We start from the raw sequence: 24,456 nt of genomic DNA on the forward strand, positions 1-24,456 counted from the left end.
ATTTCTATTTCGTTCAGTTGGCAGATATACGAAACAATGGCGGTTTATGGTAATATTCTCTGTTTACAAACACTGACGTCAAGATTATTTGTTATTCAAATACGCCGACCGTTGTTGAAAAGGCTCATTGACCCACGAAAAGCACTAAACACTCAAAGATTGAACACTTCCTTGGCTCCATTTCCACAAGCCGACATCCATGATTTTTTTCAGCTTTTCTGCATTTTTATATTGATAAACATAAATCTCAGTTATGGTTGTTGAGCCGGCCATCATCTCTTCTTGGTAACTCGTTCAGGCTTCAGTGTTTAGCCACTATATATTGCAAACGTATCACGGCTTGATTACATCATTGTACCGGCAATACCGTAACTACATATGGATACAGTGGATTTTCTATTTTTCCATTTCTCTATACCCAGGTATGAAACTGTCACTTATGGCAAATACTCTATAAGATTTCTAGGGCCCAGGCTATGGACAAAATTACCCAAGAGTATAAGAGAGGTCGAGACCCTCAAGTCGTTCAAAGGCAAGATACGCCAACTCGGTATAAGGGAGCTCGTGGACGATGGCTGCACACGCTGTAGCCTCTGCTCCCCTTGAATTTTATATATTTTTACTACAAATCCCGTAATTAGTTAACTACAGATTTTCTCTTAGTTTTAATATATATACGACGGTATATAGCTCCCAGTCTTTTCTCTTTTTTATGTACCCAAATTGGTAAGGGATTTTTCCCCAGCAAGACGGCTCTTGACACTTTTAATAAAGCTTTAGTACTATTACTAATTCCCCACGATAGGATGAGCGATATCATTTCTTACAAAGTAATTCTGGAACCCTTGCTTCGCATAAATAAATACACAAACAAACCCCTCGGCTCGGTTTTTAGAAAAATATAATTGTAATGCTTATTATTGTTGATAGCTCTCGTTGCGTCCACCAGTTGAATTAAAGGACCTAAGGTCCTTGAACCTTTTGCATCTCAGTCTATAATTTCTTTCAATGGGTAAAGAAGATAGTTCTTCTGGTAGCATTTACGGGAAATTAAATTTTAAGACCTTAAAGGTTATTTCTTATCGTTGTCATTGTGAAGAGGTGTATTTTTAAAATTTACTTCAAAACCCAGGAAAAAAAAGACGAGGTTTCAAGGGTCAGTTTAGCCAAAACTTGATGATTTTTAGCTGATGTTATAAAGAAACTAATCAAATTCAGAGTATGACATTGTTTCTGTTGTCGTTATTTTCATTCTTCTTTTTACTTCTTGTGTCTCTTGTTCATCTTTGGTTCAAAACCAATCTCGATTCCTGTCGCAGTCTTCGAATAAATAAAAATGCCCGACTATACGAGTACCTTGTAACCATGTATATGGAGCAAAAAACACTCTGACGCATGATGCGTCTGCGCAATAAAATTCTTGGTACAATCGTAGAAATTCGTGAAAATTGTTCTATGCAATACGTAACAGATGAGACTCAAAGTCTTAAAATTAAGCTTAAGATTATACAGCAAAAACAAGGATGTCGTTTGAGTCAAATATCCGCTTTAATGCGGGATAAATATATCCCATCAATAGCATGCAATATTTAAAATCCCCGCTAGAAATTCAGCTTGTCATATCTTACTTCATAGAGAATCTTTTTTTTTTCCCTTATATAACTCTTCTATAACTTGTAACTTAGGATGGAAAGTACCTTGGTGAGACTTCAGTCAGCCAGCTTGTCAATCAGTCAGTCATTCAGTCAATCAATCTGTCAATTATTCTGTCAGTCAGTCGGCTAGTCAGTCAGTCAGTCAGTCAGTCAGCCGGTTAGGCAGTCAGTCAGTCAGTCAGTCAGTAAGTCAGTTGAGGCAGTAAGTCACTTAGGTAATCCAAGCAATCAGTCATAACGTTGCATGTCGTCAGTATACAGAATGAATTATTGATACAAGCTTGGAAACACGAGATCATTTTTGTTAGCAAACTTTACTTCAAATTGATCATCCCCCACTGTAGCTAGACCAGATGCAATGTTGGTGAAATCTGGCTATTTCCACGAATTTGAGACTTAAACAGAGGACACAGACAAATTTACATTGATAATGCCTCAATTAAATTGAAAATGTTGAGAGAAGTTACTTAATTTTTCACCAGCTCTTGCATGTATCACTTTTTATTATTAATCAAAACGATGTGTTTTTGTCTTTAGCCTTTGAAGGTGGTTTGACGTCACTTTTCCACCAGATCCACGCCAGATTGCATGCTGGTACTTTGGTACGCCTTGTTATGGAAGGAACTGAGAGCCTTCGGGTCTTTGTCACTCTCCTTGATGTCCTTTTCTGCTCCCGGCGGAGCGTTTGTTTTGCCCATATTGTTGTTCCGCTGCTCACTTGTCTTGATATCTTCTATGGAGTCATACAATCCATTGCTTACATCTTTGAGCTGTGCAAGGAATTACGCATAAGTCTCGACATGATCCTCACAGATAAACTACAACTCAAAATATTGTAAAAACCGAATTCTCCGGCAAGGAAATGCAAGTTTTGATGGCTCTAACATGTCAATATCAGATAACGGCTAGGCGATGCTACCAAATGAAAAACTACGAAGCTACTTAATGAGGGAAAGGTCAATCCTAGAGCTCTTTTAAGTGAAAAAATATGTGATATTGAATTTAGCACGCGATAAAAACAAAACTTTGATGGGTCCAACTTGCTCCTCAGTCTCTGTCAACGGTCAGGCGATGCTACTAAATGAATGGCTACAAAGCTAGATGAAGGCGGATAGGCAAATTGTTTGGAAAATTATATAACAACGAATGAAGCATGAGTGTGACTTTGTTGCGGCAAAATTTTTCAAAATAGTCTTGTAGTCGAAGAATATCGAGAATTTAACACGTTCAATAACTTGCATTATAATGATCCTGATATTGTAATCATGGATCCCTTAAAACAATGTTGCCAATGGTGACGAGAGATAAACATAGAAGACCTGACATAATTGACTTCTAAGGTCCCGAACAGATGATGATGGTATCCAAATCATCACTCATAACTTACGGAATTCAGCAGTGAAAACATATCCATAAAAAAAAAAAAAAAAAAAAAAACTTTGAAATGTAATATCTATTCCAGCACTTTGCAGTTTTGCAAGGCAGGTAAAGGATTTTTCATAGCAAAAATTAATTCAAAATTCAGTTAGCCTCTTGCCTGACCTTAAGCTGCTCTGGCTTGTCTTCAGCGTGCTCGCTGGACCGGTACATGCTCTGATACTTCTCCTCCGTCTCTTCCAGGTCATATCCTTTTCCAATCCTAGAGAAAGGAAAGGAAAAGAAAACACTACGCTTCTAAAAGTCATCTTAAATATCAATTTATTAAAAAAAAAAGTATAGATAGATTCTAACGAGGAGGGTGTTTAATTTACTTAGATAACATCGTCGAAAAGACAATAATAAGAACAACATCGACAACAACACAATCTAAACAACATCAGTCCAAGAGAGCTGCGAATGAAACAAACTCACTTATAAAAGGAAAACGACATTAAATTAATCTGAACTGTTCTGGCATGAGATCCATAAAAGACTCTATCTCATTTATTTTTCGATTCATTCATGTTATTTAAGAAAAGACAAGCCGTGACTGTGCTCCGTTCTGTTGTAAAGCACGCAGGAAGCGGTTAGGGCACGAAAGAAGTATGGAGGAGAAAGACTCTGATAGAGCACGCCCTTTCAGCCAATGACAGCTGCGTTATATCTCAACTTTATTATAATATCCATTTATTCTGAACTATTTAGTTTCTATATCATCGTCTTTTGAAAAACCTTTGAGATCCTCACTTTGCTATTCGGGTTTTCAGTTAAGGTAACGCTAGGGAATTAATAAGAATGGACTATAACTCGTTAATAAAATGTAATCAGTATTATAGTAAGGTTCGATATACCGCTTGGTGATCTTGATATTTGATTTCAGAGTCTGGGGTACTCACCCGTATGTAACCTTGGATCGTCTGATCAACATCAAAGACATCATGACGCTGATCACAAAAAACAAGCTACACACCAACAGGAACACAATACTCATAATCAGCAAAGTTTCTAAAAAATAAAAAGTGATAGACGAAACAAAATAAGAATAGCTTTGTTTATGATTACTCGAAGGGTTTACAATATACTTACTGATACAATTTCTCAACAACAAGATCTAAACGCAAATTCACCAAGTGATGACAGTAATTCTCTGGTAACTTTGTCAGTATATCGAGCTTTATTCCCTGGTTGATAATTTATCATAACTGACCTGACCGTTCAAAAGAGGTTAAATTGATTAATCACTGCCGTTAGTCAAAGGGTTAAAATCCATTCTTCACTTTTTTTGTTTTAGCAACTTTATTGTTCGAATTTTCTCTCCCTTTGCTATTTCTATTGTAAGTAGCAAAACGGACAACTGGAAAAACAACAAAAGCATTATCAGGTACAACAATCAACTTTGTAATACTGTTTGGTTTAATTTGAGTGTAAAGCTTTAGAACCTCATGAATTGAAAGTCCTTCGAAGTTTTAACCGTAGGTCATGGGGACTACTTCGACGGAAAGCTAAACCGTGTTAGCAGCAATTTTGTGCTTATCAAATCTATGTAAGTGGAGAATCAACAGATCTTCAACCTACCATCTTTTCCCTTTCCAACGATGTACGCTTTTTCTGCAAGTAAACAAGAAAAGGTTGCACTTTGCCACTTTTTAACATGATCGATGGCTATAACATGAAGATAAAGTTAATCTTTTTTTCATTTTAAGGAACTCATAGCGAATCGATCGTTCAAAGAAATTAAATGCTATTGCTTCGTCGCACCTAATTTAATTTATTAACAGCATTTTGTTTCTTCCTGTGCGGTGAAATTATAAAGCATTCGGCGAACTCAGCTCGACAACAGATAAAAGTTGTTCTTTTTATTTCTTTCTTTATTTTTTTTTTCTATTCCGGAGTTCAAGTTATAACAGCAATTGATAAAAATGTCCACAGAAACAAGCCAAAGTGTATTTCCCATTTTTTGGTTTAGCTTTCGAAGTTCATACTAGCAAAGATAAATGACCTCAAGTACAATCGATTTACAGGTTCAAATGTAAAATACTGCGGAAGTTGAGGCTACGATATGTTTGAATCAAAGCATCAAAAGTAAATATTTAGTCATGGTTTTGAATTGCCATTTTCATACCACACTCACAAACACATATACAAATAATTTGTTATTTCCATTTAGTTTTGAAAATCTGCATATATTGTCATTTATTATTAATTTCATGTACGGTAAGGAACCGTTAGAGTATTTGGAGAGACGGGGAAAGCGTCAAAGCGTTAACAACGATGTAAAATACATTTATAAAGCAACCCAGTGTCGAAAGAAAGTTAGATATTGTATCTGGTTAACGACTGAGTGCTCGAAATGCTTTCATTAAAAAGGAAAGGTATCATTGTTCTTAAAAGGAGATTCTGATGTATCTAAAAAAGAAAAAAGTTCTCTATACAAATCTATCCAGGAGGATTATTTTCTGGAGAATGCATGATCCGATAATTATCGTGACAAATCTATTAACATTATCCGTACTATTCCGAGAAGATGCAGAGAAAATTTTGAAGGATTATGGTGGGAATCACGCCGAAACCATTGAGATCAGTGTGAAAGTTTTATAACAAACAGCTTAGTTCCTAGAGAGATATCATGTAGATAATTGAACCAAGAGGAAAAATACCTACCTGCAGCCACAGATGACGCGAACGTAAACGCTACCGCGAGGTGCAACTCGTTGACTTTGAAGATGGTCCGCATCATGCTGGATCGACTGTACTTGCTGTACTTACCCTGGACGAGGCTATCCTGAGAGAAAATATAACTTTAAGAAATGTTGTTTCCCCTGGATTGTTAATATTTGTGTCTTAATTAAAACAATACCTTTGATCTGGGAAAAAACGATAGACAGAGGCAAGAATCTTTCGACAAGGAGTTCGAATGCTGCTTACAATATGCAATCGCATACTGTTACAATATGCAATCGCATATTGCTTCAGCAAAGCTTCTGATGACCACCCTGAATGAATAATTGTTATCTAAACTTCTTCGCGATTGAGTACACTGCATTCCTTTACATAGTCATTGATTTAATCATAGTCGAGTTTGAAAGTTGAAAAGCTAGCTTCGAGGCTTGTTTCATTTTTATGGCGACACGTTTAGCATCTGTTTGAGTCTCGAGCATTTGTCTTCCCTGTCTATTTAAAAATACAATGTTGCCAGCGATTAACGGAGATTCAATACAAATAACGATCACGGAATTTTATAAAGATAATCGATAACGTTGGTCGATTACCAATAAATGTAAATTCATTTATTTTAGCAAAATCGAAAAGAATGTCACTAACAAGTTTACTGAATCTGTCCCTGTTGAGTTTTCAATTTTAATGCATTTACGTTTTATTGACTTTGGCGACTGATTTACGATTCTAGGCATAAGAGACCTTAAAGAACATTTACAGTCCATATCTACAACTATGGGTTTTCAAACGGTTAGACTATTTCAAACGCCTTATACATTTAGTTATCATCGTAACTGAGCGGGCTCTATAGCGTGATCAAGCCACGCGGGGATGTTAGAGAACATAAGAGTTGTAATGGAGCCTGCGCAGTTAGGGGCTTGCTATTGTATTTATAGCAAGCGTATTCGATGTGAACCTCTATTCCCGCCGTAGTGAGAACTAGTGATCTTTTAACGCGCGTCGATTAGTGGTGTACATTATTTGTTGTCACTGTGGTAGTTTAAAAAAACAATACCATTCGTGGACGGCTCAGTCTCATAAATTGGCAAAGTTGACCTGCACAAGAAGGCAGATCATGGGAAATTCACAAGCGTTGGTGTTCCTTGTTTCACTCTTTGCATCTTCCTAACCTACATCTTGAAATAGCTGCCACTTACAACGTTTTTTTAATTAAACAGTTGATGGTTTACTAATCTCTTTGCAGATAAGCTATCCGTACAGCATTGGAAAGGAGAATGGTGGTTTGTGAGTCACGAAGAAGTCATGAAGTACATTTCTCGTCCTTGTTCATTTTGATATCTTTGTGAAAAAGAAAAAAAGTTTTGAAAGAGTAAGAGAATCCTGCTAAGATTTAATTGCTGATTTGCTAAAATTTTTTGACAAAAATGGTTCATTTTTCCTCTTGAGATTCAGAGTAAATTCAGAGTAAATGAAAAATGGCACTTTTATGGAGTTGCTAGAGAAAATAATCATCCCTAACAATTTCTTTCACAAGTTTTGGGCTATTCTTGTACCCAAATCTTCCACGGCCAAGCACTGCTAAACAATGATCCTACATTTCAGGTGCACTGGAGGATCTTGGTAAGTGAATAGTTTTGGGCTTCACCATGTAATATTTACCCCAGGTGTAGCATTAACTATCGGTAATTCCACTTGTGACGCCGGTCTAATTTTCAACCGGTTTTAGAACTCCAAATGTTCGAGAATAATTTTCTAATTGGAATGATTTTTATAGTGCGTATACCAAGCTATTGCCACTGTTGTCAGAATTTCAAAAGAATAGTGGAATATGTAGTGTTATTATCCAATGTGCTTTGTAGAGTACAAATAACACGCAAGACGAGTACAAATATCACGCGATATTTGTACTCCAGAGATATTCACGAAATGCGCAAAATAACAATTTTATTAGACTCGTTGTTTGTATTTTGACTCGCCCTTCGGGCTCGTCAAAATACGGCGCAACTTGTCAAAATATACGGCGATACCACACTGCAAAACGTCTAATAAGATATATATATATCACTCGGCCAAATGGATAAGGATAGTACAAAAGAGCCAGCCAATCATCGATCGTAAATTATTTTGGGTTAGCATTAGATCGCATCAAATATTCATTCTTACCACTGACATTCTTTACACAATTACCCTCCTTTGACAATGTCACAGCACGCTCAAACTTCGTGTAGTTTAACCGAATCAAATACCCGGATGAAATTTCATTATTCGTAACTTACGATCCGCGAAAGATATGTAAAAGCTACATGTTGTTCTGCCGATTATTAATCCGCTACGGTATTAAATCAACCTTGAATCCTAAAAAGCAAACAGGCATATTTGTGTCCTCTGCTTGTAATACGGATTTGATCTAACGTTTTCATCGATTTGACGCCATTTAGAAACATCTTTTTAAAACAGCAAAGTAAGTTAGAAAACTCTCCTGTTGTAAAATGATGATAACATTTGGTGAGAATAACCTTAGCGCAGGGAGCGTGTTTATGCTGAATGTTGCTATTTCTTTCGATAGGTTAAGATCACCGACGATGACAGGGAAATTATCGGGAATCGTTTGGATTGGTTTACTATGCGGTGTTTCGTTGCCATTCACCAAAGGAGGTGGGTATTCTCCTAATTTTAATTTTTATTTCCACAAAGGTCTAAAGTTTACTCGCAAGCGCTGTCACGAACTAATTCTAAGTGTGCTTCCATATACCTCCTTTGTGTTAAGTTCACAAGTCTACTTCATCAGAAAAGATATTTCTTCGCCATATCATTAACCACTCAGCCCTCAGTCTCGTCAGGAAAGACGAACATTCAGCGGTTTTGACTCCAATTACTTAGAAAACACGATTCTTTTAATTAAATATATATGTTTTTCTTGTTGCCATCGCTGTATGAGATTTTTTGTGCGTTGAACCATTAAATGAAAAATCTAGAAGCTTTCTTCAATATTCTTATGACTTCAAATCTGTATGCTGTGATTATTTCGCAGAATAAACAGTTCACGTTGTCTTGGTCAAGTTTAGTAAAAGTTTGACTTGATCTCTTTTGACGTTTACTTCTGTATTGATAGGAAAACAATCAGTGAGAGAAAATTTCACTAATAAGTTCTTAATTTTAAGGGAACAGTGACCTATTTTGAAACCCCACGCTTCATATACCTGAAAAGAAAATAATAGTATTGCCAAAAGACCCCAATCCCGAATTAAGCTAACTTAAATTAGACTTTCAGTACCTTGATACTTGTTATTTACATCTACCGTGATACTTGTTATATACATCTATAAATAAAAACAAAACTATTTCATTCATAAATATGTTTTTTCTGGAATTTTCTATGGACCCACAAAATGGTGGAAAACTTTATTTTGTTATAGCTTCCCTTGATGTGGTTATGTTTTCCATATGTGGGTATATCTCGTTGATTTTTGTTGACTGTAGCTCCTGAACTCCTCACATTAATTAAATTCAAATTCATAACTTTGTATTAAGTAAATATTAGTTTGATCTGGTTACTCAACATGCTCCTGATTTTTTTCCCCAACCGTCTATGTTCATGCGAAATACTCAAATTGTATCGGGGGAAATCAACGCATCTTTGTTGAAATTATCCTCTATAGTGTGAAGACTGCGATAAATCTCGTCATTTATCTGGCAGTGAAGTAAAATTTCAATATACTGAGATCTGACATAACTCGTAACAGTACAAATTATCTGAAATAAAATATATTTCTCAGATGTAAAAAAATTTGAAAATGGACCCTGATGCTCGTTCAAAACGTTCAAAGCAGGTTCCTAAGCTCTCGAAATTAGGTAGCCAACCACACTTACACCCTGATATACATTCCATACTGTTCTCTATATTGTTCTCTATTGTTCTACATACTGTTCTTTGTACATTCCTTGTGAAACTTTCAAGAATAATTTCTTTTAACAATCAAGAGCTTCTTCAAATGGCCACATTTTCTTTATTCTTGCGACCCTCGTGTATCATTAAGGAGTGATATTGCGTAGAGAAATTGGGTGTTAGTCACTCTGAAAAGTCTAAAGGTCAAAAATATTTTCCCTAGCGGCTTTCTTAACAACATCTATTCATAGCTGATATACCCTTTAGAAACGTATTTCCTTGTACAAATCCTTTTGGAACTTACGAATTCCACCAGACGATACTATTGTATCCAGGGGGAAATTCCGTGCCTATATTGATATCTAGGGTTTATATAAAACAAAGGAAAAAACAAAAAAAATGATGCTGCTGTATTGTCTCTATGATGTCGAACAGAAACCATTCTGTATTGCTGCACCAGCCTATATGCAAATGAGCCCACTTCTCTCCTCGATGAGTTAGTTTTCGTCTAGCGTGATTATCAAAATGTAAATTAAGAGTTATTTTCATGTGGTGTGTTAGAGCAGTTCTTTTTGTTGCTTGAGTTTTAATTTTTCTCTTTTATTTCCTTGCAGCATCAGAATACATCATAAACGAGAAATACGATGGTATGTGTGAACATTGATTCAGAAGATTTGTCAGTACTAATGGGGTCAGTATACAAACAACAGCGCACCTACCCTCTTCAAGATAATCTCTCTACCCACACCCCCTCCCCCCCATTTAGACATCAGTAAACTGATGACAATTTAGGTTTAACGTTGAATTGAGTAAGGGGAGGGATATCTTGACATTGATCAAAATATCGTACCATTTAGTTCTCAGCACTGCTGTGAATATTAACTTTGCAGTTGATGTTTAAGTATCGCGTAAGATTCCTGTGTGCGGAAAAAAGGATAGCATTTTGAAAGCAGCCATTAGACCACCTTGTACTGAACAATATCAATTAAGAAAATGCTAAATTTGTACATGCAGCTACATTACATGAAAAAAACGTCATGGTCTTCTAAAAGGTCTACCGGATTAGACACTGAAACACGGATTACAATTGGAACGTTCAATTTTGCCTACACTATAAAGAGAAACACACGCACAAGTATAGATACAGGGGCCTGTAGGTCAGCAGGAACTTTGAAGCCAGTTTGTTGTAAAACAGCCATAAGAAACACAACACCGCCGGGTACGAAAACTCCGAAATTGCGTTGTGGAAAAAAAAAGGTCACGGCCCTCAACCTCCTGAACTTTGCTACAGTGTTGCTGACTCTGAGGCTAACTGAGGTATACGGAGGAGTAGTGATATGAAATGACTAAAAGCAAATACCTCAAAAGTTCGTATTAACAGAGATTTAGTAATACATAGACAGGTAAAAACGAGTGATATAATATCCCGACGTTTCGGCGACTTCATAACGCCATTATCAAGGGTACAAATGAAAATAAAAAATAAAATTAACAAATGCGCGCGTGGATAGCCATAAGAGCACGTCATCTTCAGTACGCAAGCACAACGACAACGACCACGCAGGTGCGGTCCCTGAGGACCTTCTTAGCTGTTTCAAAGTTCTCAAGAAGTGTATGAACAAATTCGATTGTCTTGTCAACGAGATGCTTTACATCAAACAATTAACACCGAGTCTGAACGTGCAAACGGATTCTATCCGTGCTTAAGTATTTGTGTAGCTACCTCCCCTATGCAAATTACTTGTAACTCTTGAATTCGCATTTGTTAATTTTATTTTCATTTGTACCCTTGATAATGGCGTCATGAAGTCACCGAAACGTCGGGATATTATATCGCTCGTTTTTACCTGTCTGCCCCAAAAGTTACAAACAAAATTCGGGTACAAGAGAAAGAGTACTGACCTAGACTGATTCAAATTTTTTAACGAACAACACTGTAGATCACAATAAACTACCCATAATTCCAGTAAAACAAACCTAATCCTCCAATCCATGCCGGCAAAATAGCTATTTTTTCCTGTTCCGTGATGAATGCTCCACCGTTAGAAATACCATTTTTTCTCTTTCGTTTATTGTTTTTCAGGTATTCTTGTGGACTGTGCCATTGCATTCCTTGTTCTGAGCATTATTTTTTTGATTCTGTTGCTCATTACCACAGTGTTCATTTACAGGAGGATTGACGATAGTGACGAGAGGTAGATAATATAGCTATATAACTATTTATTACACGACTCGGGCAGTCAGAAGGGCCAATAACTAAAATCAACCAATCAAAATGCTCTATTGCCGGTCAATATTCTCAAGTATTGGACCGGGCACTGTCCCGAATTGTCCCGAATGATACCGCACTTGTGTCCCTTTGAACTTCTGTCGTATAATATATCTCTTATTAACCAAGCTTGCTCGGGACCGTAGTGGAAGAATATCGGCCCTCGGTCTATTTTGAACGGACCTCGCTGCGCTCGGTCCGTACTGTCAAGACCTCGGGCCGATATTCTCCCAGTACGACCCCCGCGCTTGGTTAATAGGACATATATATATGTCTTATTGCAGACAGGGTGCACACTGTTTCGACCTATGTGGGTCTCGTTAGTGCAGTGCAGAAACTGGGCCAAGCTTTTGAATAAACCATTGCCTGGGCGCTACACTTGTGAGACCAAGTGTAGGCATGCTCATCATCTCGCTTATATATTTTTATTAAAAACTAGATCATTGGATAATGCAATTCAAGACTTTTTATTGGCTTAGCCATTATGGTATATCAGCCAATATACCATAATCTACAAATATGGTAAGCGTACGTATCAGCTTAAAATTAAAAGGGAGCTAAATTTAATAAAATTTAATAATTTAAGCTAACGTTTTTAATAAAACAATTATTCCCCTCGCGCTTGTTGGATATGAGATGATTATAGCCAACGAGGCGCGTAGCGCCGAGTTGGCTATCTATCATCTCATATCCAACGCGCGCTCGTGGAATAATTGTTAAATATATATCTATATAAGCGAGATAGGCAGTGTAGGATCCAGGACAGTGCTCGACAATGAAGGAGCGATTATAGAAGCAAATGGACTATAAATATATATATATATATAATAGCAAATGGACTACTCAAGTTATGCACATATGGATTTTAATACAGCCTGTTTCGTAGACCAACAAAAGTTGATCCACTCATCAGTCAAACTCCATACACACTGAGGCATCTTGACGGTTAACTCTAACTCAGCAACGTGATCACATGAAATTGTTTAAAAATTCAAATCCTGAAAACCATGCGCGCGCCGATAATAGCGTTAAGAATACTTGAGAATATATTTTCGCCGATGTCTACAATTGGATATTATTTCACTTCGCTTGTTTAAAGAGGCTTAATGTGGATAAGACAAGATAAAAAATTTCTCAGTGAGGCATAAATTGCAACGTTTTGTGGCTTTGGAATATGCTCTAGCCCCAGCAATAATTTTCCATGAAATCGAATAGCCTTCCCTCTTCTCCTTCAGTTTCCAAAGGTACTTGCTCAGCTCTGTGTCATTTCGCCGTCTCTCGTGGTTGAACGACATTTGGTGGTTGCGCCATCTAGTCTTAAAATTTGTCGCTGTGAGGCCAACGTACGTTTCAGTTTCTTCCCTGGTAGCGACTGTGGCTTGGTAGACAACCTCGCTTTGCAAACATTCCCCTCCTAAAGGGCATTCGTTTTCGTTTCTGCAGTTGCACAATCTTTGCAGGCGGCTTTCTTCGGACATTTTTGCGTTCCTGATTGTGGCTTTGTTATGCCCGTCCATGATCTGTTTCATAGTGGGTGTGCATGAGTAGCTCAGTTTAATGGTGTTTCTATTGAAAATTTTCCTCAGTTTGTGGGTGACTGGAAAGCACTTGTCAATAAGGTTAATAAATGCTCTGCCAATGTCGGTCTGGACGTTTCTGTTAAATGGTGAGTTAAACCAAATTATGTTTCTTCGCCTTTTGGTTTGGTATTGCGGTCGATGCGGTTCCGGTTCAGTGAAGTGCAGCTTGTATGTGTAGCCACTCTTGTGTAACGCGTCTTGGTAGGGAGGTGCGGCTTTGTTAAACATGTCTTCATCAAAAGAGATTTCAGAAAGTCTTTTATTAACTGCTTCGGGGATGTTTCGTAGTATGCAAGGTGGGTGGTTAGACTTGCTGTGTACGTATAGAGGGGTAGTTGCTGGTTTGGAATCAAAAAATCATCAACTTTCTCGATGTAACGCTCGACCTGATAACCGGCAGATTCGGACCCTATTCCTATTCAGTTTTTTTTTTTTCTGGCAGTTGCCTGACGATTGCTTCGCAAGAGGCATGCAACTCAGAGTTGCAGTAAAAGTTCAATTAACCTAAATCTTGAGGTAAAATTATATATATATATGCATCGCCAGAGTCACAAGAAGTACGACGTTGTTTAGACTAAAAGTTAAAAAAAAATACGTTAAGTGTCCTTGAATATTTGAAAAAATCGAAATATAATTAACAAAATAGAAAATTACACAAACAAATACAAATTAAATGAAAGATTAAACAGGGAAAATTCAACAAAAGCTAAGAAAGATATGATAGAGTCATATTTCAACTACGATTTTGCTTAAATTACGACGCAAAGATTATGACTATGAGCACATAACACCAGTAAACATGTTTCGTCTTGTATCCCGTTCCTTGCCTCAATTGCAAATTTCTTTCAATAGTTCAGTAATCAGTTTTACTTGGTAGCTTATTAGTGAGTGTATAATTTTCCTCAAGTAAAGTATGTTTTATAGTGAGACTAAATCTGTTTTGAACTGGATTTTTTACACGATAACTAGGTTTTTTACACGGTAACTGGGTTTTGTTAACTGAGTTGAGCGTTTGCTCCACGTCAGGGCCAATGTAGAGACAACTATAAATATAATTGGGCATTATCCGCCGAGTTGATAACGTGAATTGGCCACCGGTCAGAGCGAATGACTCAAAACAAGAGCTGTAGAAACTCTACGGTGGCCAATTTACGATTATCGACTCAGTTGACTTTTGATAACCACGTCAGTTGATGAAACCAAATAATCTTGTTTTATCGTCCAACTGTGCTTCGCAGAGTACAAGTAACGCGTGAGACGAGTACAAATATTGCGCGATATTTGTACTCCAGAACTATCTGCGAAATTCGCCCGAACTGAAATAACAATTTGGTATGATGGATAATCAATCTCTTACAATGAATATATGAAGTTCATATATTTTGGACTGCGGCATTAAATACGCATGATGCACGATCCTTCGCAGTAGATAGCGCTATTTATGCAATAGCGAAAATCAGACCTGAGCCTGTACGGGATTCGAACCACTGACCTCTGCGATACTAGTGCAGCGCTCTACCAATTGAGCTAACAAGCCAACTGGGAGCAGGCCATTAAGTTGATTCGTAATAAACCCGTGATGATAAATCAGATACAATGAATATATGAAGTTCATATATTTTGAACTGCGGTACTAAATACGTATGATGCACGATCCTTCGCAGTAGATAGCGCTATTTATGCAATAGCGAAAATCAGACCTGAAAAAAATCAGGCCTGTACGGTCAGTAGCTCGAATTCCGTACAGGCCTGATTTTTTTCAGGTCTGTTTTTCGCTATTGCATAAATAGCGCTATCTACTGCGAAGGATCGTGCATCATACGTAATCAATCTCTTGTTAGACGTTGTGCAGTATCGCTGAGTGGTTTTAATCGTTGTTTGTATCTTGATTCGTCCTACGCCGGGGTTCGTCGAAATACGGCACAACTCGTAAAATTCTCAGCGATACTACACAACAAAACTTCTAGTAAGATATGTAAATCCCCCACTGACACAGCAGGACAGTGTCTGAAAAAACTTATTTCCTTTCCTCTTTAATTTTCAAGTTTGGGACGTAAGAGGTATCAGGTGTCTTATCACGAAAGGGAACCTGGAAATATTAGGGAAATCTCAAGCCCATTTTATGGCCATAGCGTTTACTCCGGCCGACCAACAAGCAATATTTACCTGCCTGGTCGCGAAAATGCTGCAGTGGTTGGTGTAGACGGAAGACCAGTTAAGGTAAAGGTGCACTTTCTAATCAAACTCACTCTTTCGTTCTTCCATGCACTCTATCCTTTCATTGAACAGACTGGCAGGTTAATATGACTGCCTTATGCCACACTAATAAACACAAATGATACTAGAGTATGATATATGTTCTTGTTATATTATAGAATGTAGCTTACGAAAACGAAGCAGCTGCCATAGACATGGAAATAAAGAGCTCCAAAGACTCGCCCCCAGCAGAAAAAGGTCAGAAGGATTCTATGGTGACCGAGAAAAGAATGGGAACGAAAGGAACTTTTGAAAATGCTGCCTATGATAGTGTAGAGGAAAAACAGTCAAAGGAGCATACCTATGAAAGCATTGATAACGTTAGCACCACACGCTACACCACAACTCGTATTTCGTACTCTAAGAACGTCACTTCAGATCTGTAAATGAAAACCTAACGTTGCTCCTAAGGATGGAGGGAAGTCAAGTTTTAATCAAAGCGCCGCTTTAGTTTAAAGGGTTGTGCAAAGTAAGCTCGTCCTAATTTTCTTGCACATAAATGCATAAAATGAAGCATTTAAAAGTTATTCTGCTTATGTCAACTAAGTTGGAAATGTAAATTGGCCACCGTAACGAGTTAAAAAGCTGATGTTTCGAGCGTTAGCCCTTCATCGGAGCGAAAGAAAAGTTAGGTCGTGATGCTGGGGTATTCTTATACTGAGAAGATGGATTGTAGATGCTTTTAACAAATAGAATAGAAACAGCCATCTAGCTTGTCCAGGTGCCCAGTTAGTAAAGCCAAACGCCATAGTTAACTGCGCAAAAGTAGTGGAGAGGTGAAAAAACCGAGAAAGTCTGGGCCGGGACCCGACTAAACCTAACCTCCCTCACTTTTTCACTCAGCCGTTACTATCGCACTGTCAATTATTTAGCTCCGTTTTACTTACTAAAATCCTGGAAAAGGCTAACGAAGAACTTCATCTTTCAAAAGACAAGGAGAGAGTAAGAAAAAATGTAGTGTTGCTGTCTCTGGAACTCAATGTTACTCACATGTTACCGTGGTCCTCTATAACTATATTACGAATTTTACGAAGATTAGTGGCTCGTAATAACTTGTTTGGCGAAACGCCAGCATTTATTTAGCTACTTCAATCATCGTGAAGCCTCCTCAAGAGGTAAATTGATTGTTAATTATCAACTCCCTTTAAGCATCTCGTTTAGCACTAATAAGCCTATGAGAATGACTGCAGGAACGTACTATTGCGACTATTTGCGTTAAAAAAAGGTTTCTATACTTCGTCAGTGAATTGAGCCACCAGCATATTACAATATAGCAGCTAAGTGATACTCTAAAAAAAAATTTTACTCGAATCCCCACTATCGATAAGTTTGAGTCATCAATGATAAACCGAAATTTTCACAGTATGTAGTTATCAACTAAAAGAGATTTCTTGTTTAAATTTGGTAAGGAAAAAAAAACACATAAAAAGAAGACACCTCGGCGAAATTATGCATTGATCAATACCGAGCTTCAACATTCCCCCACCACGTACACGGATGCGTATAGTTAATACTAACATTGTTTATGTATTTTGCTAGAATAAACAAATAGGCAATTTTACAGTTGTGTACTTAGTTGACAAGCCTTTGATTTGAAGTGAGGCTAAAGGTGACCTTGTCGTGATAGAGACCTGTATCTAAGTTTGCATGATAACAAAGTGATTTACATTTGAAAGGCAGCAAGGTTTGTATCATAGCAAGGTCACCCCTAGCCACTCCCGTTGAAAGGCTTGGCAACCAAGCATACAACTGTAAAAATGGATTATTACTCACCGTTAATAACAATGGGAGAAAGATATCACTCTTATTGTTCTAGAAGTCACAAGCGTAAACAGACTTGTCTAATAAAAGATATCTTGCGCTAGGCAATGAGTAAGAAAGTCACATGTGTACACATCAGAATTATGTTTGTATCTTACCCTCTTGACTCTACTACTAACTTTTCGTGCCAGACAACTGACTTCTGTTCACGCGCTCGCGCGTTAGATATTTCGAATAAATGTGTTTTGGGACTGGTAAGAGTCGGTCAGCGGTTTAGGCACTAATCGACCAGCATTTGGGAACGAAACCAATCAAACTTGGGACGAATCGACTGCATTTGAGCACAAAACGACCGGGTAGGAAAAGACCATGGGTATGAAATGACCGGACACCCTACACGCACACCATCTCCCTGTAACAGCTTGAAACAATCCAATACTACCGAGGACAAGTGAAAAATATTAAAATACCTCTCAATACATCTTAAACTTGAGGGTTCATAATCTTCTCTGTTTTTACTTCAAACAGAGCGAATGAACTCAACAAATATATGTTTTAATTCCTCAGGTGCTATGATTTGTAACCCTCGTTAGTCGTTCTTTTGCTTTCTGAAAAATAAATCTAAAGTTTCAAATCTCGCTCTGTTTTTTCTTTTAATAACAATGGTAGAAAAATATCACTGTTGTTAAAAAAGTCACAAGTATAAACAGACTTTTCTAATAAAAGATATCTTACGCTAGGCAATTATGAAGAAAGTCACATGTGTACACATCAGAGTTATGTTTGTATCTTACCCACCTGACTCTACTAATGACTTTTCGCACCCGACAACTGACTTCTGTTCACGCGCTCGTGCGCTAGTTATTTCGAATAAATGTATGTCGGGGCGGGTAAGAATCGGTCAACGGTTTAGGCACGAATCGACCAGCATTTGGGAACAAACCGAATCAAACTTGGGTACGAATCGACTGCATTTGGGCACAAAACGACCGGGTAGGAAAAGACCATGGGTATGAAATGACAGGACACCCTACAAGCACATCATCTCCATGTATCAGCTTGAAACAATGCAATACTACCGAGGACAAGTGAAAAATATAAAAATACCTCTCAATACATCTTAAGCTTGAGGGTTCATAATCTTCTCCGTTTTTACGTCAAACAGAGCGAATGAAGTCAACAAATATATGTTTAATTCCTCAGGCGCTTTGGTTTGTAACCCTCGTTCGTTGTTCTATTGGTCTCTAGAAAAATCCAAAGTTTCAAATCTCGCTCTGTTTTCTCTTTTGTGTTTTTTTGTCTTTTTTTTTTTCTCGATGCTTTTCACATAATCCTCCACAAAAATTTAGTAAGAGACAAATCACTTATCCTTTGCGAGTGATTTTATTACAAAAATACACCTGAGAGCGGAATCTAAATTACTATTTAATCGATCGGTTTGAAAAGCGAAACACTGCTATTAGAGGTTTAAAGTGGATCGCCTTGATAAAGTTTACAGATGAAACAAACTATTCATTTGTTTTAATAAAAAAATCTGCGTTCTCTTGCTTTTATGACGTAACTAGTTACGTGCGGGCTCCATAAACTGATGAAGCATTCGCTTAGAAACTAACTTGATCATTCATACGATGTTCACTATGTTATAATGGCCAATTGCAGGGCTCTAGTAAAAACGTGTATCCATCAACACCTGTGATCAGTAATTTTCGCATCACCCTCTCAATCAATTTTGAAAGGAGAACAAAAAAAAAAACTCCGGGAGTAAAGGAAGCCCTATTCACACGATTTAATACCATGATCTCGACTGTGGGTGATATTTAATTGGCTTTTTTGTTTGCTAGTTCTCTCTGCTTGCGATGCCTTAGTAACAAACCAAGGGAAGGAAACCCAACCAGAGCAGTTTGAACCATCCACTTGAAACTTGTGACACGCGAAAACAGCATCCTCCTGCAAGGCGATAAGTCTTTGTTTACTATCAGTCGGTACAGCTTATCAAAGTTTACACTGCGAGCAGAGCCTTTTTAACCCGTCCTCGAATCGAAAAGGGAAAAAGGCTCTGACGACATAATGTTGTTGCACGTTTGAACATGCGCGGCGGTTGCCTAGAAACTGATCCTTTCCACGCCCCCTTGAACTATTTCCGGTTCCGGTAAACTTCGTCAACAATCGTCAACTTCGGATAGTATTCGTGCCACAGGAATAACAAGTTGATAAATGAGAGCCACGAATTCGCTTATTCCTCTTTCTTGGTAAGTTGACAAATTAAACGGCTTGCCATGAAATGAATTGCTAAGACTTCGCTAACAGCACTTCGCACGATTGACGGCATATTGCATTTGTGGGCGCAGATTTGGTCATCTGTTTACATGAAAAACAAATGCGTGCGCACCAAAACCGGTTTGACTGGAGGCAAAACCGGCAGTTTTGGGCTTTCGGTATTCAAAGCAACAACAGGATGTCGGCAGAGCCTTTTCCCTTGGAGGGTTAAAAAGAAAAAAGGCTCTGCTCGCAGGGTAATCAAAGTTGTGCTCTGAGGAAAATCACCCAGACGTCTGGAGTCCCTCATTCTAAAAATTCTGGGCAGCAAGCTATTCAAATCTTTCTCTGTGCTAATTAGGCCATCTGAACTGACCTAACATATTGAAATTCACCTCAAGGAATAAAAAAATTACTATAGCATATAATCTTCCAAAAATTAATATGTACCATTTGTACCTGTAAATAGGTGACAAAGGCCAACTTTCTTGTTAAGGTTTTAACAAATACATTATTTTATATCATAAACAAAGTAAAGCCCATACTCTGATTGGTTAATTTATTGTCCACCATTTGCTCAAAGGTGTAAGCTGCTGACATGAACAAATACAAAGACTAGTTATCTCTCTGTTTGTTTTCTATGGTCACATAAGAACTGCTTAATAAGAGGGAACTCTTTTGCTACAATGTATCAATGTTATGATATAAAACAAATGGTAAACACCACAGTGTACACTATTGAATTATTGATGCACTTGGGAGGTTTGCTAAGCACTCAAAAAGCAAGATCTGCTCTCTGCTATTGCCTTGCGGGACTCTAATGATTCTTTCTTGCTTAGCAACCTCCTGCATGCATCCATAATCCAATGATGTATGCTGTGGTGTTTACCATTTTGTTAAGCACATGTAACCAAATTCACAGTAACGTGTAAGTGACAATACAGCGCAAACAATCAGGCCCATTTCTCGGTTAACAATCAAGATGCAAAGTTCAACACAATTTATACTTTCAAGTGTGTGACATATTTCAGAAAGAAATGCTTAGATCCAACTCGAACAATTTCATAACTCTAATAGCCATATTAAAGAATAACAGCAGGGAGTAACTTTAGATTAACAGAACTCACTTCTTACCTACAAATCCTGTAGGCAAATCCAGCTTCTAACAAATGGGCAATAACTGCAAATCTAAAACTATACAAGAATTATAAAGAATCAGATCGCTGAGATTTTCCAAGGCAAGAAATAAGATCTGATACATAATTTAATTTAACTTATGTTTAATTCCCCTTCTATTTATTTTGTAAGAGAAGTAACTTACACACCAGCATACAAGCTGCACCTTTTTCTCTAAAATTGTCATAACACATCAGGGGTGGAGGTTATCTGGGAGAAGATCTGGAGGACATGCTGCAAATCTGTATGAACTCACACGGCGCAGAGTAGTTTATACACCAGTGTTTCTGGCAAATAACTACAGCCCCCCCCCCCCCCCCCAAAAAAAAAAAAAATGTTGTTATATCATTTTGTCAGTTCCCACCACTTCATTGCTAGATTACGCATTGATATCCCAAGGAGAATTTATATGTTAGTTACTACTGGACACATTAAGGGATTGGCTGCTTTTTAAGCCTTATGGGTGCTCACTCCAAAGCAGGTTTCATTGTGTATCTTTTTCATTTACAAAGCCTCTTGTAGGAAATCATTCAGTAAAAGTAAGTACAATTAAGCAAACAGCATGATATTGGCTGAGGAGTGAATAGACAGGGGAGGTTTGGGGTTGAAACTCTGACCCAAATCTCCCTCAAGTTTTCTCTCTGCTGCTACTATTGCCTTAGCATGCTCACTACTTTGCTCACGCCACTGGCCGTCTGGTAAAGTCCTCCACACAGTATTGTAAAGCGCATTTGATCATATCCACATGTTAATTTGCATGATACAATTCCTAATTCATTCATTCATTCATTTTTCAAACCAAATGCCTGGAACAGGCTGGTGCTCATGATAGTGCTGATTTACCATTTTACCCCTTTAACCCCGTCCTAGATCTGATTGTAAATTCTCACCTCTGGCTGCAACATATTTCCTCATAAATGAGTTGCGAGAATTTAGTGTCAATCAAAATATCCACTTTTTTCCTGATAAGTTTCAATATTTTAGTTACTGGCTTCTTGGATATCATGTAGATATTATTTGGGAGCTAATTCTGGGTTTACACACGTTAAAATTTTTTGCCGACTGAGCTGGAGTTAGAAATGGGAGCTGGTGCGCATCACCCAATTTGGAATCTCCAGAACTTAAAATATCTAACATATTGTGACACGTTAAATAATATTTACAATACTCACAATAATAACGATAATGATAATAATATATTAATATTGATAATAATATATTAATATTGATAATAATATATTAATAATGATAATAATATATTAATAGAGTTAAGAGGATATAAATTTCAGTTTACTTACCCAAGCCTCAAAAATTTTAAATGATGTTTTGCCAAATACGAAACAAAAGTTCCAGCTGGACCCATGGCATGCAGAGGTACAACATCTATGTTGTAGCAAACAAACTAGAAGAAAGTTTACATGAAAATCAGTAAGGTCTTAATAATTCAAAATATTTCACCAATGCGGATTGATTAATTTCACCTTTAAAAACCTCCTGGCTTAGTTCCATTGCGAGACTTCGACGCCTTTTAGCAACGTAATGTTGTTTTTAATCAGTTAAGGCAAGTGAGCTCGTAATTCGATTGAGCAAATATGTACACTCACTCATCAACTCTTATAAAAATACAAACGACACTCACCCAGTAAAAGATAATGAGAAATATTATTATGATGCTTATTGGCAAAGAAGATAACTGAAAGAAATCCCCTTCATATAACGCTGGATTATCTTTCGAGTTATCCTTCCTCGTTGTTACACGCGGAGGGGCCATCTTGGAACGCAGACTCCTCTTTCAGCGGTAGTCACACTAAGTGAAATTTGATGACAAGTACATAACATGGTGAGTCGATGTTCCAGAAAAAATGGCGGACAGATTCTAGAATCGTGGTTATGTCGAGAGTTTAATATGGTGATCATTGGTCGTATTTTAGTCTTTTTTGGCTTGGCTGCTATATTGCATGCTGGCTACTCTGCAGTTCAATGTAAGTATTGATGGTTTTTGATGTGTTTGATGTGTGTTTTTTTTTTAAGTATTAACACAGGCAATAATTTGCCAAGGTCATGTCGATCAGCATAGGTTTCGGCTTTGTCACCTCTCCTTTCTGGTTCATCAAAACTCTTGGAACAGTCTATCTGACTAATTAATAATCAAATTTTCAGTTCTAACTCTTTAATGGGTTGGAGACCAACGGATGCGAAGGCATTATCAAAAACCTTATGTGAAATTTTGTACTGATTACGCTCTCTTTGAAAAAGAACTTTGGGCAACTTATCCTTTCAAAACAACTTATCCACCGAAAAAATATTAGCCTTTCTTCGCTGCTTCATCGTTGAAATTTATGGTAAAAATTTTTTGAAGTTTATCCTTTTTGCTTTTCAACACCTACATGTCATACTGCGCGACGTTTAACCTGATGTAAATTTCTCCATTAGAGATACATTGCCCATTTGGTAGTCGTAATCTTCAGTTTGGTTTGTACACATTTTGAACCCAATAAACTCCAGGGTTTGTTTACTCTCTTAGCCGGTCAAATCGAGAGATTTAGATGCGTGGTGACCGGTGTTTTGATTGGCTCTGAACCTTGAAAAACCCAAAAAATAAATCTTGTTGCTTCTTAGCCCTCTTAATAAATCCTTCTTTGTACAGGGTTTGTACAGGTCATGGAAAACCTGGAAAGTCATGGAATTTCAAATTTTCAAATTTTCAAATTTTCATTTTCCAGGCCTGGAAATTCATGAAATTTAGGTGTGGGTCATGGAAAGTCACGGAAGATCAATATGCTCTCTTTGAGTGAAAGGCAACAAGACCCAAAGTTGAAAAGTTAACTGACGAGTCCCAAAATCAGATTTAATTTCATTAGAAATAAACAGAAGCATGCATTGTGAGAATGTTTGCAAACAGGTCATGGAATCTTTCAAAAGGTCATGGAAAAAGTCATGGAAAGTCATGGAATTTTAAGAGATCAAAAGTGTATGAACCCTGTTCCAGCTGTAAGACTTGTTTTTGCTCCTGGGGTAGAGACCAGTTTTATGTAGCAGTTGTGGCAATTGCACATAGTTAAAGTAGGATGCATGTGAGAAAAGCATATATGGGGTTTTGTTGGCAGTTACACACATATTGTGGAATGAGGAAACATGTACTTTGTATTAGGTGTCTTTTTAAAGCCCAGGACTGGGTTGTTCAAAGAATGATTAAGCAAACTGAGCAATTTTAGCCAACAGTTTTTATTTGTAGTTTTGTAGCTTGGCAGACAGTTTTAATTGTTTTAATTTTTTTCCTTCAGTTTTGTCTTGTGCTAAGGTAAACACCTCAAAACTTAAGCCTTAATACATGTTTTATTTCTAGAGAAATCAAAGACAAATTAACCCCTAAACTCCCATGAGTGACCAAGACAGAACTTCTCCTTACAGTATCAATACAACATCAAGCAGACAAGAGATGAGAATGAAGAGAAATATCAATGAGGGGATTATTGGTCGATCTAATACCAAATTCCCCGAACTAACATCATGAGAATTGTG

General features: G+C 37.4%; 4 protein-coding genes across 8 annotated transcripts in view; 2 read left to right on the plus strand and 2 right to left on the minus strand.

Annotated features, from left to right (window-relative positions):
- Nucleotides 1-1,529: 1,529 nt before the first annotated feature.
- Nucleotides 1,530-9,709, minus strand: LOC111338858 (uncharacterized). Of its 2 annotated transcripts, XM_088729171.1 has the most exons (7): nucleotides 9,621-9,709; nucleotides 9,025-9,070; nucleotides 5,736-5,856; nucleotides 4,650-4,682; nucleotides 3,971-4,079; nucleotides 3,198-3,294; nucleotides 1,530-2,425 (listed from the first exon to the last, which is right to left on the minus strand). In XM_088729171.1, the coding sequence occupies exons 3-7, from the start codon at nucleotides 5,809-5,811 to the stop codon at nucleotides 2,213-2,215; spliced, it is 528 nt and encodes a 175-aa protein (XP_088585297.1). In that variant the 5' UTR covers nucleotides 5,812-5,856; nucleotides 9,025-9,070; nucleotides 9,621-9,709; the 3' UTR covers nucleotides 1,530-2,212. The 2 variants fall into 2 exon arrangements, with proteins under 2 accessions (XP_088585297.1, XP_022801136.2); XM_022945401.2 differs by lacking the exons at nucleotides 9,025-9,070; nucleotides 9,621-9,709 and adding an exon at nucleotides 5,932-6,089.
- Nucleotides 7,101-17,625, plus strand: LOC111338831 (uncharacterized). Of its 4 annotated transcripts, none has more exons than XM_088729170.1 (6): nucleotides 7,101-7,119; nucleotides 8,317-8,405; nucleotides 10,251-10,283; nucleotides 11,720-11,831; nucleotides 15,531-15,705; nucleotides 15,861-17,625. In XM_088729170.1, the coding sequence occupies exons 2-6, from the start codon at nucleotides 8,333-8,335 to the stop codon at nucleotides 16,125-16,127; spliced, it is 660 nt and encodes a 219-aa protein (XP_088585296.1). In that variant the 5' UTR covers nucleotides 7,101-7,119; nucleotides 8,317-8,332; the 3' UTR covers nucleotides 16,128-17,625. The 4 variants fall into 4 exon arrangements, with proteins under 4 accessions (XP_088585296.1, XP_022801103.2, XP_088585295.1 ...); XM_022945368.2 differs by lacking the exon at nucleotides 7,101-7,119 and adding an exon at nucleotides 7,156-7,370; XM_088729169.1 differs by lacking the exon at nucleotides 7,101-7,119 and adding an exon at nucleotides 7,717-7,878.
- Nucleotides 17,626-18,866: 1,241 nt separating this feature from the next.
- LOC111338851 (transmembrane protein 254) lies at nucleotides 18,867-22,721 on the minus strand. The gene is made up of 4 exons (XM_022945393.2): nucleotides 22,574-22,721; nucleotides 22,233-22,336; nucleotides 20,893-20,952; nucleotides 18,867-19,449 (listed from the first exon to the last, which is right to left on the minus strand). Exons 1-4 carry the CDS (start codon nucleotides 22,703-22,705, stop codon nucleotides 19,320-19,322), a joined length of 426 nt encoding a protein of 141 aa, XP_022801128.2. The 5' UTR covers nucleotides 22,706-22,721; the 3' UTR covers nucleotides 18,867-19,319.
- Nucleotides 22,722-22,763: 42 nt separating this feature from the next.
- The window catches only part of LOC111338850 (ER membrane protein complex subunit 5), a 7,132-nt gene continuing 5,439 nt past the window's right edge, over nucleotides 22,764-24,456 (plus strand). The window contains exon 1 of the mRNA XM_022945392.2: nucleotides 22,764-22,916. Coding sequence (XP_022801127.2) covers nucleotides 22,772-22,916 — 145 coding nt within the window. The 5' untranslated portion in view covers nucleotides 22,764-22,771. The remainder of the gene's footprint in view (nucleotides 22,917-24,456) is intronic.

Source organism: Stylophora pistillata, chromosome 7 (genome assembly GCF_964205215.1).
Source record: "Stylophora pistillata chromosome 7, jaStyPist1.2, whole genome shotgun sequence".
Lineage (NCBI taxonomy): Eukaryota > Metazoa > Cnidaria > Anthozoa > Scleractinia > Pocilloporidae > Stylophora > Stylophora pistillata.

What these genes read in the sequence shown, in the direction of transcription:
- LOC111338858 (XM_088729171.1), bottom strand. Translation starts at nt 5,811, where the DNA reads ATGATGCGGACCATCTTCAAAGTCAACGAGTTGCACCTCGCGGTAGCG. An exon ending in CGCGTCATCTGTGGCTGCAG is followed by an intron (nt 4,683 to 5,735) that starts GTAGGTATTTTT and finishes GTTTACTTGCAG; the next exon opens with AAAAAGCGTACATCGTTGGA. An exon ending in CGTTGGAAAGGGAAAAGATG is followed by an intron (nt 4,080 to 4,649) that starts GTAGGTTGAAGA and finishes TTTATTTTTTAG; the next exon opens with AAACTTTGCTGATTATGAGT.
- LOC111338831 (XM_022945368.2), top strand. Translation starts at nt 7,336, where the DNA reads ATGATCCTACATTTCAGGTGCACTGGAGGATCTTG. An exon ending in GTTGCCATTCACCAAAGGAG is followed by an intron (nt 8,406 to 10,250) that starts GTGGGTATTCTC and finishes ATTTCCTTGCAG; the next exon opens with CATCAGAATACATCATAAAC. An exon ending in ATTGACGATAGTGACGAGAG is followed by an intron (nt 11,832 to 15,530) that starts GTAGATAATATA and finishes TTAATTTTCAAG; the next exon opens with TTTGGGACGTAAGAGGTATC.
- LOC111338851 (XM_022945393.2), bottom strand. Translation starts at nt 22,705, where the DNA reads ATGGCCCCTCCGCGTGTAACAACGAGGAAGGATAACTCGAAAGATAAT. An exon ending in TTCTCATTATCTTTTACTGG is followed by an intron (nt 22,337 to 22,573) that starts GTGAGTGTCGTT and finishes ACTTTCTTCTAG; the next exon opens with TTTGTTTGCTACAACATAGA. An exon ending in TTAAAATTTTTGAGGCTTGG is followed by an intron (nt 20,953 to 22,232) that starts GTAAGTAAACTG and finishes ATTCTTGTATAG; the next exon opens with TTTTAGATTTGCAGTTATTG.